Below are 14,860 nucleotides of genomic sequence, written 5' to 3' on the forward strand. Positions count from 1 at the left end.
GGGCAGCCTCGTTTGAACATGTGCACTTTGGCGCTTCGGTAAATGTTGTCTTCGAAGGAGAAGTTTTCTTTTTCTTGACACAGTTAAACCATAAAGCATTTATTTCTTTGTGATACAAAGGTTATAAAATTGTTATAAGAATGAGTTTTGAATCACTGCAATCCGCCTTGTGGTATAAAAAGTTTTCTTAGTTTTTATGTAATTTTCACCCAATAATTTGTAATATACTATAATCGCATGGAGGCCATAAACTAATAAAAGTAGTTTGTTATCATTATTAATACAAAGATCGTTCCTTCGATCCGGCCGGATTCGAACCGACGTCTTCTAGCATACCGTGACACACGCTGTACCAACTAAGCCGCGGAACAAACTAGCGGACCTCACGAATTTTTATATGTGCTTGCGTCGTATCTTTGTATTTGGTTTTTCATCGACTTTTTAGCCGTATTGCCTCTATGAGAAATCTATGATATTTCGTCACCCAGTTAGATACCTTTACAGCTACCAGCCCCGGCAAGAGATGTCGCTCTTCATTATTTATAGCATTAAAATTTTTAATTGAATTGATATTAATATTTTTTATGTGAAATTACTCCACCAGTTTTTATTATGATTATTAATAGAAATATCGAACACATAGAAAAACCCGATGGAATTTGAACCCACGAAAGTACTGTACCATAGTATTGCTCTCAGCAACTGAGCTACGGGTCAAGTTATCTAGTTGTCGGAATTCTTCTATGTGTTTTTATTAAAGATCTTTTAACAAAAAACTTTTTCTTCATTTTTACTGTGAGCGAAATATACGTACTTACAAAAGTATAAGAAAATTTCGTTCACATCTCGTATTGATTGCCCGAGACATTTGTGACATTCGATTACGATGTTCTGTAGCTTGTTTCGGCAACATTTTGTGTTATCTATCATGTCAAATAACAGTTACTGACTAAACATGACAGCTGTATCTTCTTTGACGTTTTGGGGTGTTACTATAGTGTGGGGAATACATATTTTACAACCTATTATTGTACTATCCTATAATAATACTTGAATATTTAATTCATAGAATAACACATTTATAGTGTAAGAAACGAGAAGCATATTAATTAGAGAAGCGAAAGGGGAACGATGTTTGAGCGCCTAATATGTCACGACAGTTTTCCTAGAAACATGAAGAAAAGAGGCAGTAGAAGACATGGACCAGAGGTTTCCAAACTTTTTTGTCGCGTAGATCTCCTGCCTTTCTAGCAAGGATTTATTTTCAAATTAATCAACTTCAACTATCTTTTTGACAGCAGACACAGTGCTGCTTACTTTGATACGTTTATCTTTCTATTGAGAAACTTTATAAAAAGAGGCGAGGTTTTAGGCCATAGTCTGTCATGCTGGCCCAAAGCGGGTCCTAAGATTTCACACGTTTTCCGAGCGTTGTGAACCTTCTTCGACGTGTAGGTTTCTTCACGGTGTTTTCCTTCATCGAAAAGTGAATGGTAAATTTCAAATGCAATTTCGTACATAAATTCCGAGAAACTCATGATGTGAACCCGGATTATGGCAGTAAGTCAAACCATTAGCCTCAACTCACCCTGGCCCAGAGTCAAAGCGTCGCAACGCGTCATGTTTTTCGCCTATAGCATATTCATCTCTATTTTCCCATTATTAAGTTACAAATTTGTCTTATGCAAATATGGAGTCGCGCGTCGACGCTTGGTTACTTGAGCGCAGTGAGGCGTCAGACGAATGCAATAGCGATGTGTCCAAAAAAAAAATGTTGGATATCGATAGGAAACAATTTATGGTATTCTCAGAATCTTACGAAAAAACATAAATCGAAGCTCGACGCTCGACATGCGTCAAATACTCGGAATCAGTGTAGTTGCGAATATCAGCATCTGCATCGGCATCCGCGGATAATCTGCATAAATTAAAGTATCCACATACGCAATCATCAATACTGATATTCATTACGGATGTTCTCGTCGCGACTTGATCTAAAAGACACGCTGTAGGGCTAGCACGAAAGGGAAAACGATTAGCGCTAGAGCGATATAGAGCGCGAGATACGCTCTCGCGCAAGTCGCACCTCCTATTAGCCCTCCTGGAATAATTTACAAACCTTTCTGAAACAGACTGTAAAGCGAAAAAACAGCTCAGCTGTTTGTTGGTTTTAAGGATAAAACTTTTTTTTAATACCACAACGATTAAGATACAGAATATGGATTATTGTGTTAATAAATATTACGAAATCATTGAAATAATATTTTATTACAATACTAAAGAAAAAAGAAAGCTTTTTCATGTAGATAGTTTCAGAAGGATGTACATTTTTTTAATATAAAAAGATCAGCATCCGCATCTGCATCCGCTGACGTGTAAAAACCTACATCAGCGACAACCCTGCTCGGAAGTTAGTAGAGATCGAGATGTCCCACGCGGAGTCGTATGACAAACGTGGTAACTATGCGAAATGTTGGTGCGCTTCACTTATGTGCAAATCAAATGATATAACGCTAATTTGATATAATTTTCATTTAGAATAAATACGCATCCCATAATTTCATATAATTCTCGTTTGTAATAATATTCACATTTTAGAAGAACATTTTATAAAAGAATCATTTTATATACAATGTACTGCATTCATAGCCAAATGGTTATCATACTGGGCTGCCATGCAGAGGTCTCGGGTTCGATTATCGGGCCGGGAGTAATGTTTGTATGACCCACATTTATTTCTATCGTGAGTTTGGGTGTAATTTGTTGTTGCCTATATGTCCATGGTACTCGGGATAGAGGGTCTGCCTAGTGCGGGGCTATGAGTGTGTGCGTTATTTATTTATTTTTAACCGACTACAAAAAAGGAGCTTCTCAGTTCAATTGTATTGTTTTATTTGTGTAAGTTACGCGATTTCTCCGAGATTTCTGAATCGAATTTGATAATTCTTTTTTTTTTGCAAACGGCATATCTCAGTATTGGTTCCATTTAAATTTGAAGAACATATTCCGTCTTTAAGGGTGGCAAACTAGACGATGAATTCGGTTTGTCGCATTTTCCGGTAACCTATTTCAATAAAACTTGGCAAATAGATGTTATTCCACAATCTTTTGAAGTCGGTATTTTTATGAAAAAGTTATAATTATTGATAGGTAGTACCTAGCGACGACGTGACGAATAAGTCGTGCGCCTGTTGGTAAGCGACACGCCTATCCATAACAGTTGCAGTAGCATTCAGAGCTTTAAATCGCAAGGATCTGAGAGGCACTGCGCTCGTCACCTTGAGACAAAAGTTAAGAATTCCCATGCGTCTGTAATTTCACCACTCTCACTAGCATAACACTTAACATATCTACTCCCACCATCAATATACCAGTCACAAATAAGTCATAAGGTTTTAAAAGATGTAGACTGTGACCATCGCGCTTAAATATTTAGATTGATATTGAAACGCAACTGTCGAAGTTAAAATATTAATAAACATTCAGTTAAACTACGAGTCCGGTTCAAAATTTCAATTTATGGCGGAACGATATCAAATACGATTTCCACTGAAAAGGACCTCACAAATATTTCGGCAACTGAATCACAAATATGAAAACTTTCTTAAAGCAGTGCAACATTAGCGTGGTTCTACCGAGTATGTTTCTTATGCATATACAGTATGTATTGCTACCAGCAAGATCTATTTTTTCAAATATTATGTTTTATATTTCAATGCCAAAACCCTCTTGAATTTTCATCTCAGTACATGGTGAATAAAGTATGCATAATCTCAGTACAGAGTACTAAAAAAACCGACCTCAAAAATACGTGGAATTATATGTAATTACCAAGTTTTATTGAAATCGGTCACCGGAAAGTGCGCAAGCCCGGATTCATCCCCTAGTTCGCCACTATACGGGATTTGACACAGGAGATAATATAAATTGGCTCTTACTACTCAGTATATTGAGAGAAAAACGCCTTGAATTGGAGAATAGCAAAATCAATCATTAAAATAATTGCTCCTTATAATAAAATTTTGGTGCTATTTATAAAAATTAACCTGAGGGAGCAGCCACCCTTAGAGGTGGATGATTTTTTTCAAAATTAAATGAGACCATTATGGAGGTACCCTCTTTCCAACAAAAAAATAATCATGAAAAACAGTTCACAAATACCGGAGTCATCGCGTACCATAAATGCAAAAAAAGAAACATGCAGTGGAATTGAGAACCTCCTCCTTTTTTTGAAGTCGGTTAAAAAGAGAAAGCGCCAGTAGCGAATTGTTGGTTGTTTTGACGTCTTCATTCTTTATGCAGTGTACTCATCATCATTAGCCTATCCACTCCTTAAATTCGTCACTCCATCTGGCCAGGGGGAGTCCTGCACTACGTTTGCCGAGCCGTGGCGTGGTTTCCACTCAAGACCTCGTTTCCCATTTTGATTATCGGTTCTTCGATAGGTATGGCCAACCCACTGCCACTTCAGCTTGCTTATTTTACTAAATATGTCAATGACCTTGATTCTCTATCGGATAACCTGATGTCGAACCTCATCGTTCAGAGAAACTCCGAGCATAACTCGTCCAACACAATCGCTAAGCGACTTACTTTTTAGTGCAATAGCTGTGTCGTGAGTGGACACTCACGTGGCTTCATATGCAGTAACGGGTAGAACGCCTTTGTTTTCAAACTTTGTAGCATAGGTTTTTTTCAATCAGAGCTCGACCTCGAGCTACTTGGTTTGGACTTATCATCTAACCTCAAACTTGAGCGCTACATCGAGTGCTTGGCAAAAACTGCTGCCAAAAAACTAGGCATACTTTACAAGTATAAGCGGTACTTCACACCTGAACAGCTTTTAAATCTGTACAAAGCACAAGTTCGATTACTTGTATGGAGTACTACTGCCACCACTGGGACGGCTCTGCCCATTATCTCGATCATCAAAATCTCGATCAACGCATAAATTGCTTGTCGGTTTTCTATCGGATACAGTTCGGGGAGTGTGCGTGCACCCTCACCGTTCCTCTTTCGGCCGACTAGAACACTTCATCCTTATGTCGTTGATATACCACCCATTCGCACTAAGTGCTTTGTTTCCTCTTTTCTGATGCGTACGGCAAAGGAATGGAATACTCTATAGGCATCTGTGTTTCCCGAAAAGTACAATTAGGAGTTATTCAAGGCAAGAGTGAATAGACATGTTTTAGGCAAACGCATATCATCGTCATTCACATCGTCTCTTAACATCAGGTCAGATCGTGGTGTCGTTAAAACATCTTCTTAATATTCTCTAAATATTGATTAATTGTGAAACAGGCCTGACCTGGCACAAGAATCATGAATTTTCAATTGTACAATATTTTTAACTGTCGTTGGAATACTAAAGCAAAATACGCAGTCTGTGTCCACAACACAGCAGAGAGTTACCACAAAATCCCATTTAACTCCTAGTTTCAATAAATTGATGTTTAACAGAGATCCTTTAGTGTGGTTAGTTGCATCAAATATCCAATTGCGGTTAAGACTTTCAATGGTACTGCAACTGCTATGGACAGACTTGTTCGTCCCGTTACTTGGTATCATAAAAAAACCCTGTAACCGACAATGGAACTTATAATGCGTTGTCAATCATGACATCAAAATTACTTGTACGTGAAAGTTACTTCGGCAAATACATTAAATCCATGGCCAAAAATGCAACGAAGAAGCTTGGCATCCTTTCCAAGGTGGGGCGTTATTTCACACCGGGATAGTTGCTTCAGCTGTACCAAGCACAAGTCCGGTCCTGTATGGAGTTCTGCTGTTTATTATGGGATGGCTCTGCTAAATGCCGACTGTAAACTTTGGATTCAATCGACCAGCGTGTATAGGTGACTCGGAATTAGTTGAGGCGAAGCTGCAGAGCCTTGAACCTTGCCGTTTCCTGCTTATCGGTATTCTACAGGATATATCACGGAGTATGTGCGGCGGAATTGCATTATTTAATTCCGCCTTCCCCTTTTCATCATTGGGGGACTAGACGTGGGCTGGGATTCCACCCCTATGTTGTGGATATTCCCAGAATTCGCTCGAAGCGTTTCGGTTCCACATTTATATGTCGAGCGGCTAGAGAGTGGAATTCCCTGCCTGCGGGCGTATTCCCCGAACGCTATAACGTGGACCTTTTTAAGGCGAGAGTGAATAGGCATTATTTAGGTGTGCATGCTACATTGTCGACTTCAAGTGAGACGGAGGTCAAATGCGCACTTAGTTTTGATAAAAAAAACTTCTTTCTTAGACGTAAAGGGCATTACCCTTCTGCAACGGTCTCGAGTTATATTCCTTATTTGGCTTGACACGCTTGAGTTCTATTTCATGAATTAGCACCTACTTGATAAATAGACTTGGTCATTCAAGAGTGTACCTTGTGACAATTGACGTCACAGAGTACAAATATAGAGTTAACTTAATTTTGACGAAACTGTACATTAAAATAAAAACCGATTTGATTGTGATGTGTTACGGCACATGGACGTGATCGCTTAATATGGGCCTCATGAGAAGGCTCAAGGTCACCCAGAGGGCAATGATGAGGCTGTTGTAGTTTGTTGGGCGTCTCGACGCGAGATCGAATCTGAAAAAAGGAGATTTCCAAAAGAGTCAGAGCTACTAATATAGCCAAAATAATTGCAAAACATAATTGGCAGTGGGCGGGTGGATTGCTCGCAGAACGGATAGCCGATGAGGTCAATAAGTCCTCGAGTCGCGATCGCGTGCCGGCGTTACTATCAGAACCGCTGTCGCCAAAACTCACACAATCTTATGTTAAACATTAAGAAATTTTTTATAATGACTGGTCATATTTTCTAATTTAAAAACAAATATCAATTCCATATTATTGTTAATATAATTAAAACTTTACCCAGTTGGCACAACGTTGAAAGTTAAATACCTGTTATTACAAGTTACGACATTTTGATCTTATATTGAAATTTCATTCAATGTGCTGCCATCTAGCGACAATAGCTGAAAGACAATGAGACGGCGGCCGCTATTTCAGCGGTATAAGATTTACTTTCGTTTCTTATAACAACATTTATTATGATTCAACAGAAAATGGAAAATTTATTATAATAAAATAAAGTAAGACTAAATGGTGATATGAAACAGCACCATGGATAATATTACTGATGCGACAATCATTTTTACACTCCAGAGTAGTAAAATACGGCATTTTTTCATGATTTTCGAGGTTTTGCGTGAGACGACACGACCATAACCGAACCTACAAAGCGAAAATGGCGGACTGACTTCAGGTATGTGGAACGGCGCATGCTGTTGGCACACGTGCGCCGCCATGGCGCAGTCCCGAAGGACCAAAGCTTATTTAACATTAATAGACTTATTTGATATTATTTATACTTTTCAACAACATTAATAGACATCTATTGTATCAAATATCACCACAATGTCAGCAGCCGTTCAACACAAGTTTATATACTGTGACACAAACTGTGTATGTCGAACACGTATTTCAAGAACACAAATTGTAAAATCAAATATTAAGTTCCTACAGCTCTGCTTAACACTTCTACAGGCATTTTAAAAGTCAAACTTTGCTTTTGGCAAAATAACAAATCACCAAAATGAATCTTATCTTGTGCAGTTGCATAGTTTAATTTAACGTGACTGTAGTATAACTTATGCTTACATAGGACTACTGTAATGAGACATTTGTAAACACCTTTTCTACATTCAGTTTCAACTTGTTTAGTTGTTTTATTTTTAATTTGATTCATATTCAAAATGTGGATTAATTATTTTGTTTTGTTGTACGTATATTTTTATTGTATTTGTATTTACTGTATCAAAATCATCGTGATCTGGATTTCATTTTAAGTAAAAGCAGATCTGAATTCGATACCTTGTAGTGCTAAGTTATAAAATTATTACTACGTGTTTTTTCGACAGAAATTTGCATACGTGTATATGCCTTTAAAGCACTATAGGGCTCTGCTGTCTCTGTCTTTTAAATCTTTTGTTTCGGTGATCGCTCTTATTTTATTTCTTACATTTCTTCATTTCAGATTCGTCGTTATACCTTCAGCGCTTACCGAATCACAAGGAATTAAGTCGAGATCCAAAAGATATTTGTTATTCACAAAATCGACTCAATTTGGAGTAAGTATACATCAATTTCTATTTAGCAGATGAAAATACCTTCGGATGCTAATGATGATATTAAAATTCCAACGGCCCGCGCGGTAAACAAATCATAGTAAAAAGTTTTACATTGTATTGGAGATTTGTTTATATAAGACGTGAATAAGTATGGCATGCTATTTTTCGTGTTGTACATGAGAAATAAACGACGCGGGCGTAAGTGTAACTATCCGCTCACGCGATGCGCTCATCCTACCGCAAAATGGCGGCTATTTGGTTTCGCAAATTAGAAAAGGATTCAGTTTAAATACAAGTTTTTATAAATAAAAATTATTATCTGCATTGCTAAATAAATACCCTCCGTACTGCAACAAAAACATCTCAAATAAAATGCAGTAATACACCGCAAATCCTGCACTTAAAAAGCACTAATGAAATTTTTGGTGTACTTGGGTAAATATGATAATATTCCGTTTGAGTGATTCTAACGTTTACCATGAAATTACTCCTTAAAGTATAGTTTATAAACATTTATATTCAGGGTTAACTTAAAAAACGCTACTTACGGTATGTTTTCAATAAATAAACACCGAAATCACCAGCCCAAACAATAACACACACGATTGTCGTGACGTAGGTATTTTTGAAGTTGTTTATTTTTTTAAAATGACAGACACAGGCATTAAAAACTTTATGGTTTGCTAGAGTAGTTACCGAAATAGCAATTAATATTAGTTCTTTTACCTGTTATAACTTCGATATCCGATAAATCGGTATAAAATCATCACCGGCACCTCTAGGTGTGGTATGCGTCTACGGCTGCATGTATCGCGCGAGCGGCTATATACAGTTTTGTAGCAGTTAAGTGAAAGTATTCGTCCAGGGCAGTACTGCCGCCTAACCTATTTCCACCGCTAAGCAATAATGTGAGCGTTACAGCCTTTTCGGTTTTGAAGGGTAAGGGGACTGTTGAAATTACAGGCATATGAGACTTATCAACTTATGTCTCAGGGTGACAGGCGCAGTGGCAGTTGGTTTACAAAGAAACAAATATACTTGACAAACAAATAATACTCAACCAAATCAAAAGATATTATCCCAACAATCGTGCGCAATTGAGGGCTCGTGTAAAGACGTTGGAAGGAAAAGGAAAAGACTGCGCAATTGCGATGATCAATTGCGCGCACAATCGCGCATTCCAACACGCGCCAGTTTCACGCGATCTATTCCGCGCTATTAGCCTTTACACGGACGCACTTTTCGTTGTAACAAAAACGAACACGAGTAGTCGCGCGCGAAAGAACGTTAGCTTAAAAAATTCAAACAGGTAACGCACGCTAGAAAGTCTGCACGAACGATTGCGCGTGCAGACTTTCTAGCGCGCACTCCTGTACGCACCTGACTACGCGCGATAGAGTGATTGTGAAAAGGGTGCTAATGTCAAATATGAAGCTTCATTCGAATCGTGCGTTTAATTTGGTCGAGCATTACTTATTTGACTTACTTTATTTGACCCCCAGATCCGTAAAAAATAATAGTTTTATTTTATTTTATTTTATTTCCAATGTGTAACAACCTAAGTAGTTATTTTGTACTTACAGGTATTTGCAACTGTATCTGTCCCTCTGCACCCTGACTCCACCGTGAGTGTCGCGTGGTTCTTCGAAGCTAATTATTATAATGTCGATAATGCTACATATTTTGAACCACTGCTTGGGGATATTGATGTAAGTTGCGAGAGCCTTTTTTAACTTAGGTTTTCATATTTATAAAAAATAATGCTTATTCACTCTCGCCTTGAAAAGGTCCAAGTTATACGTTCAGGGAGCAAGTCTGCAGACAGGAAATTCCACTCCATAGCCGTTCGCCATATAAATGTGGAAGCGAAACGTTTAGGGGTGGAACGGTGGAAGGGGTAGAAGGTGGAACCCCAGCCTACGCCTAGTCCCCCGATGATGTAAAGGGGAAAGAGGAATCAAATTATGCAATTCCATCGCACACCCTCTATATATCCTGAAGAATTAAGCAGGCAACTCTACGGCGGTGCTCAAGGCTCTGCAGCTTCGCCTATACTTATTTCAAGTCACGTATAACCCTCTTGACACGCTTATCTATTGAATCCAAGGTGGCCAGTTGTAAGTAGAAAACTTGAAATTAAATTCAGCCGTAATAAACTAAGATGTAACCGTAGTGTTTGGTGTGCACCGCGAGGAGGCTCTTTTTTAATGTTATACTAAGTGATGGGACCAACAAGTTGTGCACCTGGTTTAAGCGACACGCGTGTCCATAATATAGTTGCAGTGCCACTCAGAGTTTTAAATCGCATAGATTTAAGGGACACTGCCACTGCGCTCGTCACTCTTAGGGTCGTATTCTAGAACTCTACTCAATGCTCAAGTCAGGATTGCACTGGAAACACAAGCACTGGAAATACGACCCTAATGGCAGGGACTTGAGTATGATTTCGAGTGCTTTAAACCATACTCAAATCTTGACTTGAGCCCTGAGTAGAGTTCTAGAATACGACCCTAAGACATAAATTGACAAGTCCAATGTACGTGTCATTTCACCAGCACCTTTACCCTTCAAAACCGAGACTCGGTAATGCTCATATTACTGCTTGGAGAAATAGGTAAGGTGGTACATCTCTGGACGAACACAAGGAGCTCTACTGCTTTTTCAATGCAGCACTATCTGCGGTGGAACGCGTGGACCTTGAATCGATTTCGCACTCATGCAGGTCACTAAATGAAGGTTCTAGTCTAACACAATCCATACAGCACTAGCTGTTGTGTCCCTTGTGACCTGTACAAGGAAGATCTCAACTCACGGTTGACAGTCAACCGTGACCATGGGATCTGTAAAAGGCCCGAAACGATGGTTTGTTTGAAAAAACAAGTATACGCGATTTAAATCCAGAAAAATAGTTTCATTTTCAGATGTTGTCTAATATTGATTTATTTATTTATTTATTTATTTATATTTATGTACTAAATAATATTTTTTGTTGATTATTTACAGACCATTTCAAGAGGTAGAAACGGCCGCAGCACGGATGGGACGAGAAAAGGTTTAGCGAGAAAATATGTTTACGTCACCCTTGAAAACATGTTGGAAAAGTAAGTAGGTCAAATTCACGCAACAAGTTGTTGTATGTTTAAGATTTCAGAATTTAAATCACGTAATGTAATTATTTACCCTTTTCCAGGCACGGTTTCGAGGGTCGCGCCTGCCTATTACGAGCAATATGTGAAAGCACTACGTCACATTTTTTACATAACGGTGTTTTGGGAGACATTTTGCATCTCGTTCTCACGTAAGCCATTTTACTTAAAATAGTACGTAGGTTATTATTGTTACATTGCAGGCCATGGTAGACTTGCACGGTGTCATTTGTCTAGGGGGATAGGTCAAGCGGCGCTCACAAAACCTGGCCAAGAGGGTAAACGGAGAGGGTTTTAGTTTGTATTCCCCTCAACTGTGAGGCTAGTCCCACATAACCCCCGAGCGTCTCCTGGCGCAAGGGTATGTAAGGGTAAGTAGGTAGGTAAGCGCATAAAAAATTTCCCCTTCGTAAAAAAGGCTTTAGCTTAATTGTTGGACCTACCGTCTCTCAAACAGAATGAATGAATGAATGAAATGAAACAGAGGGTCATGGATACGAGTCCTGGCCTTGCACCTTGCACTGAAATTGACCATGAGCTTTGATTTGAAGGAAAACATTATGAGGAAATCTGCACACACCTGCAAAACTCAAACTGGACTCGAATATGGAATTCTGCACCCAACGGATCTCAAACTTTCCTACTGCCACCTTACCTATTTCTGCCGCCAAGCAGTAATGTCAGCGTTACTGTGTTTCGGTTTTGAAGGGTAAGGGTGCTGGTGGAATTACAGGCACTTGGGACTTGTTAACTTATGTCTCAGGGTGACGGGCGCAGTGGAAGTGCCTCTCAGATCTTTGCGAGCTTCTTTCTGGCAAAAGGAAGAAGTGCGGCAATCACTCATTTTGTGAGAATGTCTACCCACTTTATGCCTTCCTTTTACTACAGTTTGCTCTAAATGCTCAAAATAAAATACACATCCAGAGTCTTTTTAAAATTTCAGGCCTTCAACTTCAATGTTGGAAGAAGACCTCGAAGACTGCTACTACGAAGCGGAGTATCTCGGATTAGAAGACCATTGTGATTACTACGCCCACGAATGTCCTTCAAGTCCATTGCATTATATTTCTTTACATGTCGAAGAGACCTTATAATAAAATAATTATTATATTTATTTCCCAAGATTTTTAATAGCTCATCATTATCATTGACACCACATCACCCTCTGCTGGGTGATATCCATCACGATATTTTATTTTATAAAAAAGTGCGCATTTGAACTCCATCTTACCTGATTAAACTCTCACCTTAAAAATGCCCATGTTATAGCGTTCAGGAAATAAGTCTGCAAGTAGCGAATTCCACACCTTAACCGTTCGCACATAAATGCGGAGGCGTTAACTAAAAAAATTAAAAATATCCAACATAGGCACAGTATTACAGTATCTTCCCTATAGTAGCGCAACGCCTTTCAAATGCCGCCACTCGTGTAGGTACTTACGCTGTTGTACGCATATATGCAAGGGTTGTCACACAATGAAAAATATGATTATTATTGTAACATTTATTAACAATAATCCATGTTTCTCAATACACAATAATGAATTAGTAAAAATATATATTAAATACTACCTAGCTAGTTACAAAGATTAACAACTGTTGCGCTTATATTTACGTGACACTTTATTTAATTCATGTTTTCAGTTTCTACTATTAAATTTGACTATATAGTGTATTCGTATTCGGATGAACAATTTATTGCGTATTGTTGAACAATGTATTGAAGCAGATACAACGATTTTCGTAGAACTCACTCAAAATATTATAAAATATTTAAAATCACGTCAACCTTTAGCGTTCGGCACGCAAACTAAGCGCGTCCCTTCGTTGCTTTGCGCAAGTATATTATTTGCGCAAGTGTATGGTTTGTAAAACGGTGATATAGGGGTGGAACCCTAACCTACGTCTAGCCCCCCGATGATGGAAAGAGAAAGGCGGAATTAAATCACACAATTCCATCGCGCACTTTCCGTGGTATATCCTGTCTCATACGTCTATAATCCACGGCTATGACAACATCGTCTAGCTATCTAGATACAGCAAATCCCACGTTTTTGTAACCAGAAATTGGCTATCGTTCGGTTTTTTAATAGCTCATTCTAGAAACTGACGGCCAGAAACAAATCTTCTCACTTAGGAGCTTTTAGTTATGGCCTCATAAAACCAGAAAGGTTTGACAATGGCTTCAGCTAAGGAATAAACTTAGCTTTCCGTAAAAAGGGTACAATGCCGCAGGGCGCAACTCTCGGGGACATTTTCTAGCTTAACTTCTTTAGTCTGTTTTTAACTAAAAGATTTCTTAAAAGTACTCTTCTTCTATTTTCGTCAATATTAAACATACTTATTTAGAACACAATGACTTATTTAAGGCTATGTAAAACTTGTTATTTAGTTTAAATCATGGATCAATAGCTCAAGACCACTGCTTATTTCCATACTACAGATTGTATCTCTGAAAAAAGTCAAAATTCTGTCTTATATCTAGAGTGCGCTGATTGATATCCTGGAAGCAGTGTGTATAATGTAAATGGCCATGGATATCAATTAATTCATATAATTAAAAAATCCTAGTTTTACTTTCCAGTAGTTAAGCTTTTTTTGTCTTTTTTACCTTACCTGTATATTATCTTATAATACAGGTTGATTTAGTTAAAAATAAAATTTAATAAACATTAATTCATCTTTACTATGACATTGGCAGTCAGTTTTTTCTTTGCAATACTATTCAAAAGTTGACCATGAGTTAAAACTATTTTCTAAACTTTGACAAATGTGCATGTCAATAGATGGCATTGTATGTTACAAACTAGTTTATAAATTAACGCTTGCTAGTATGGATAGATGACGTTAATCCTAAACAAAACCGACGGTATCCATAAAATTGTGCAATGAGCGCCGTCTAGTTGATTTATTTGTTATCACTAGAAATTAGAGTAGCTTTGATAAATTGAAGTTCGTCAATTATTTACAAATTAGTTACAAAAATAGCTATTTGGTACTCATAGCGACATCTGGTGTACCAGTAGGTACTAAATACATGACTACGCCATCTTGTATCGCGATTAGCAGCCTCTTGACTTATTGCTCCATGGTTTAAATATAATAACGAAGACGTATACATTAATTGGTCAATGAAGACATTTACTATTAATCCCAATAAGATCATCATTTCATTCTCTTATTCATTCTCTCTTCTCAAATAAAAATGGATTATTCAAATCAAATGAAGTTTTTTTCTATTTACGGGATCACCACGAATATGTAATGTGAAATTAAAATCAAATTATATATACCATTCAACATGTAATAACATTAACGTAAAAAAATTGTGATCTCAATTGACACTTTCTATGAAAAACGAATTTTAATTTCGCTACGCGTATACATATTGTATGCGACTGTACACTGACACCGAAAATTTGTTTATAAAGTCAAAACAAGCTGAAAAGTGCGAAACAATGAATACAGAAAGAAGATTTAGGTCATCCACCGGTCGGTCTGATGGCGTAAATACATTTTTGAACTGCAGCGCACGTCGGATTTTCAATCGGGACTCATTTTTGCTA

The 14,860-nt window shown here is 37.9% G+C and overlaps 1 protein-coding gene across 1 annotated transcript; it reads left to right on the forward strand.

Annotated features, from left to right (window-relative positions):
- Positions 1-18: 18 nt before the first annotated feature.
- Positions 19-12,620, forward strand: LOC113234859. The gene is made up of 7 exons (XM_026470380.1): positions 19-38; positions 8,055-8,148; positions 9,732-9,857; positions 11,152-11,249; positions 11,339-11,446; positions 12,238-12,370; positions 12,564-12,620. The coding sequence occupies exons 1-7, from the start codon at positions 19-21 to the stop codon at positions 12,618-12,620; spliced, it is 636 nt and encodes a 211-aa protein (XP_026326165.1).
- Positions 12,621-14,860: the final 2,240 nt, after the last annotated feature.

Source organism: Hyposmocoma kahamanoa, unplaced genomic scaffold (genome assembly GCF_003589595.1).
Source record: "Hyposmocoma kahamanoa isolate Upper Pololo Valley unplaced genomic scaffold, ASM358959v1 86, whole genome shotgun sequence".
NCBI classification, from domain to species: Eukaryota; Metazoa; Arthropoda; class Insecta; order Lepidoptera; family Cosmopterigidae; genus Hyposmocoma; species Hyposmocoma kahamanoa.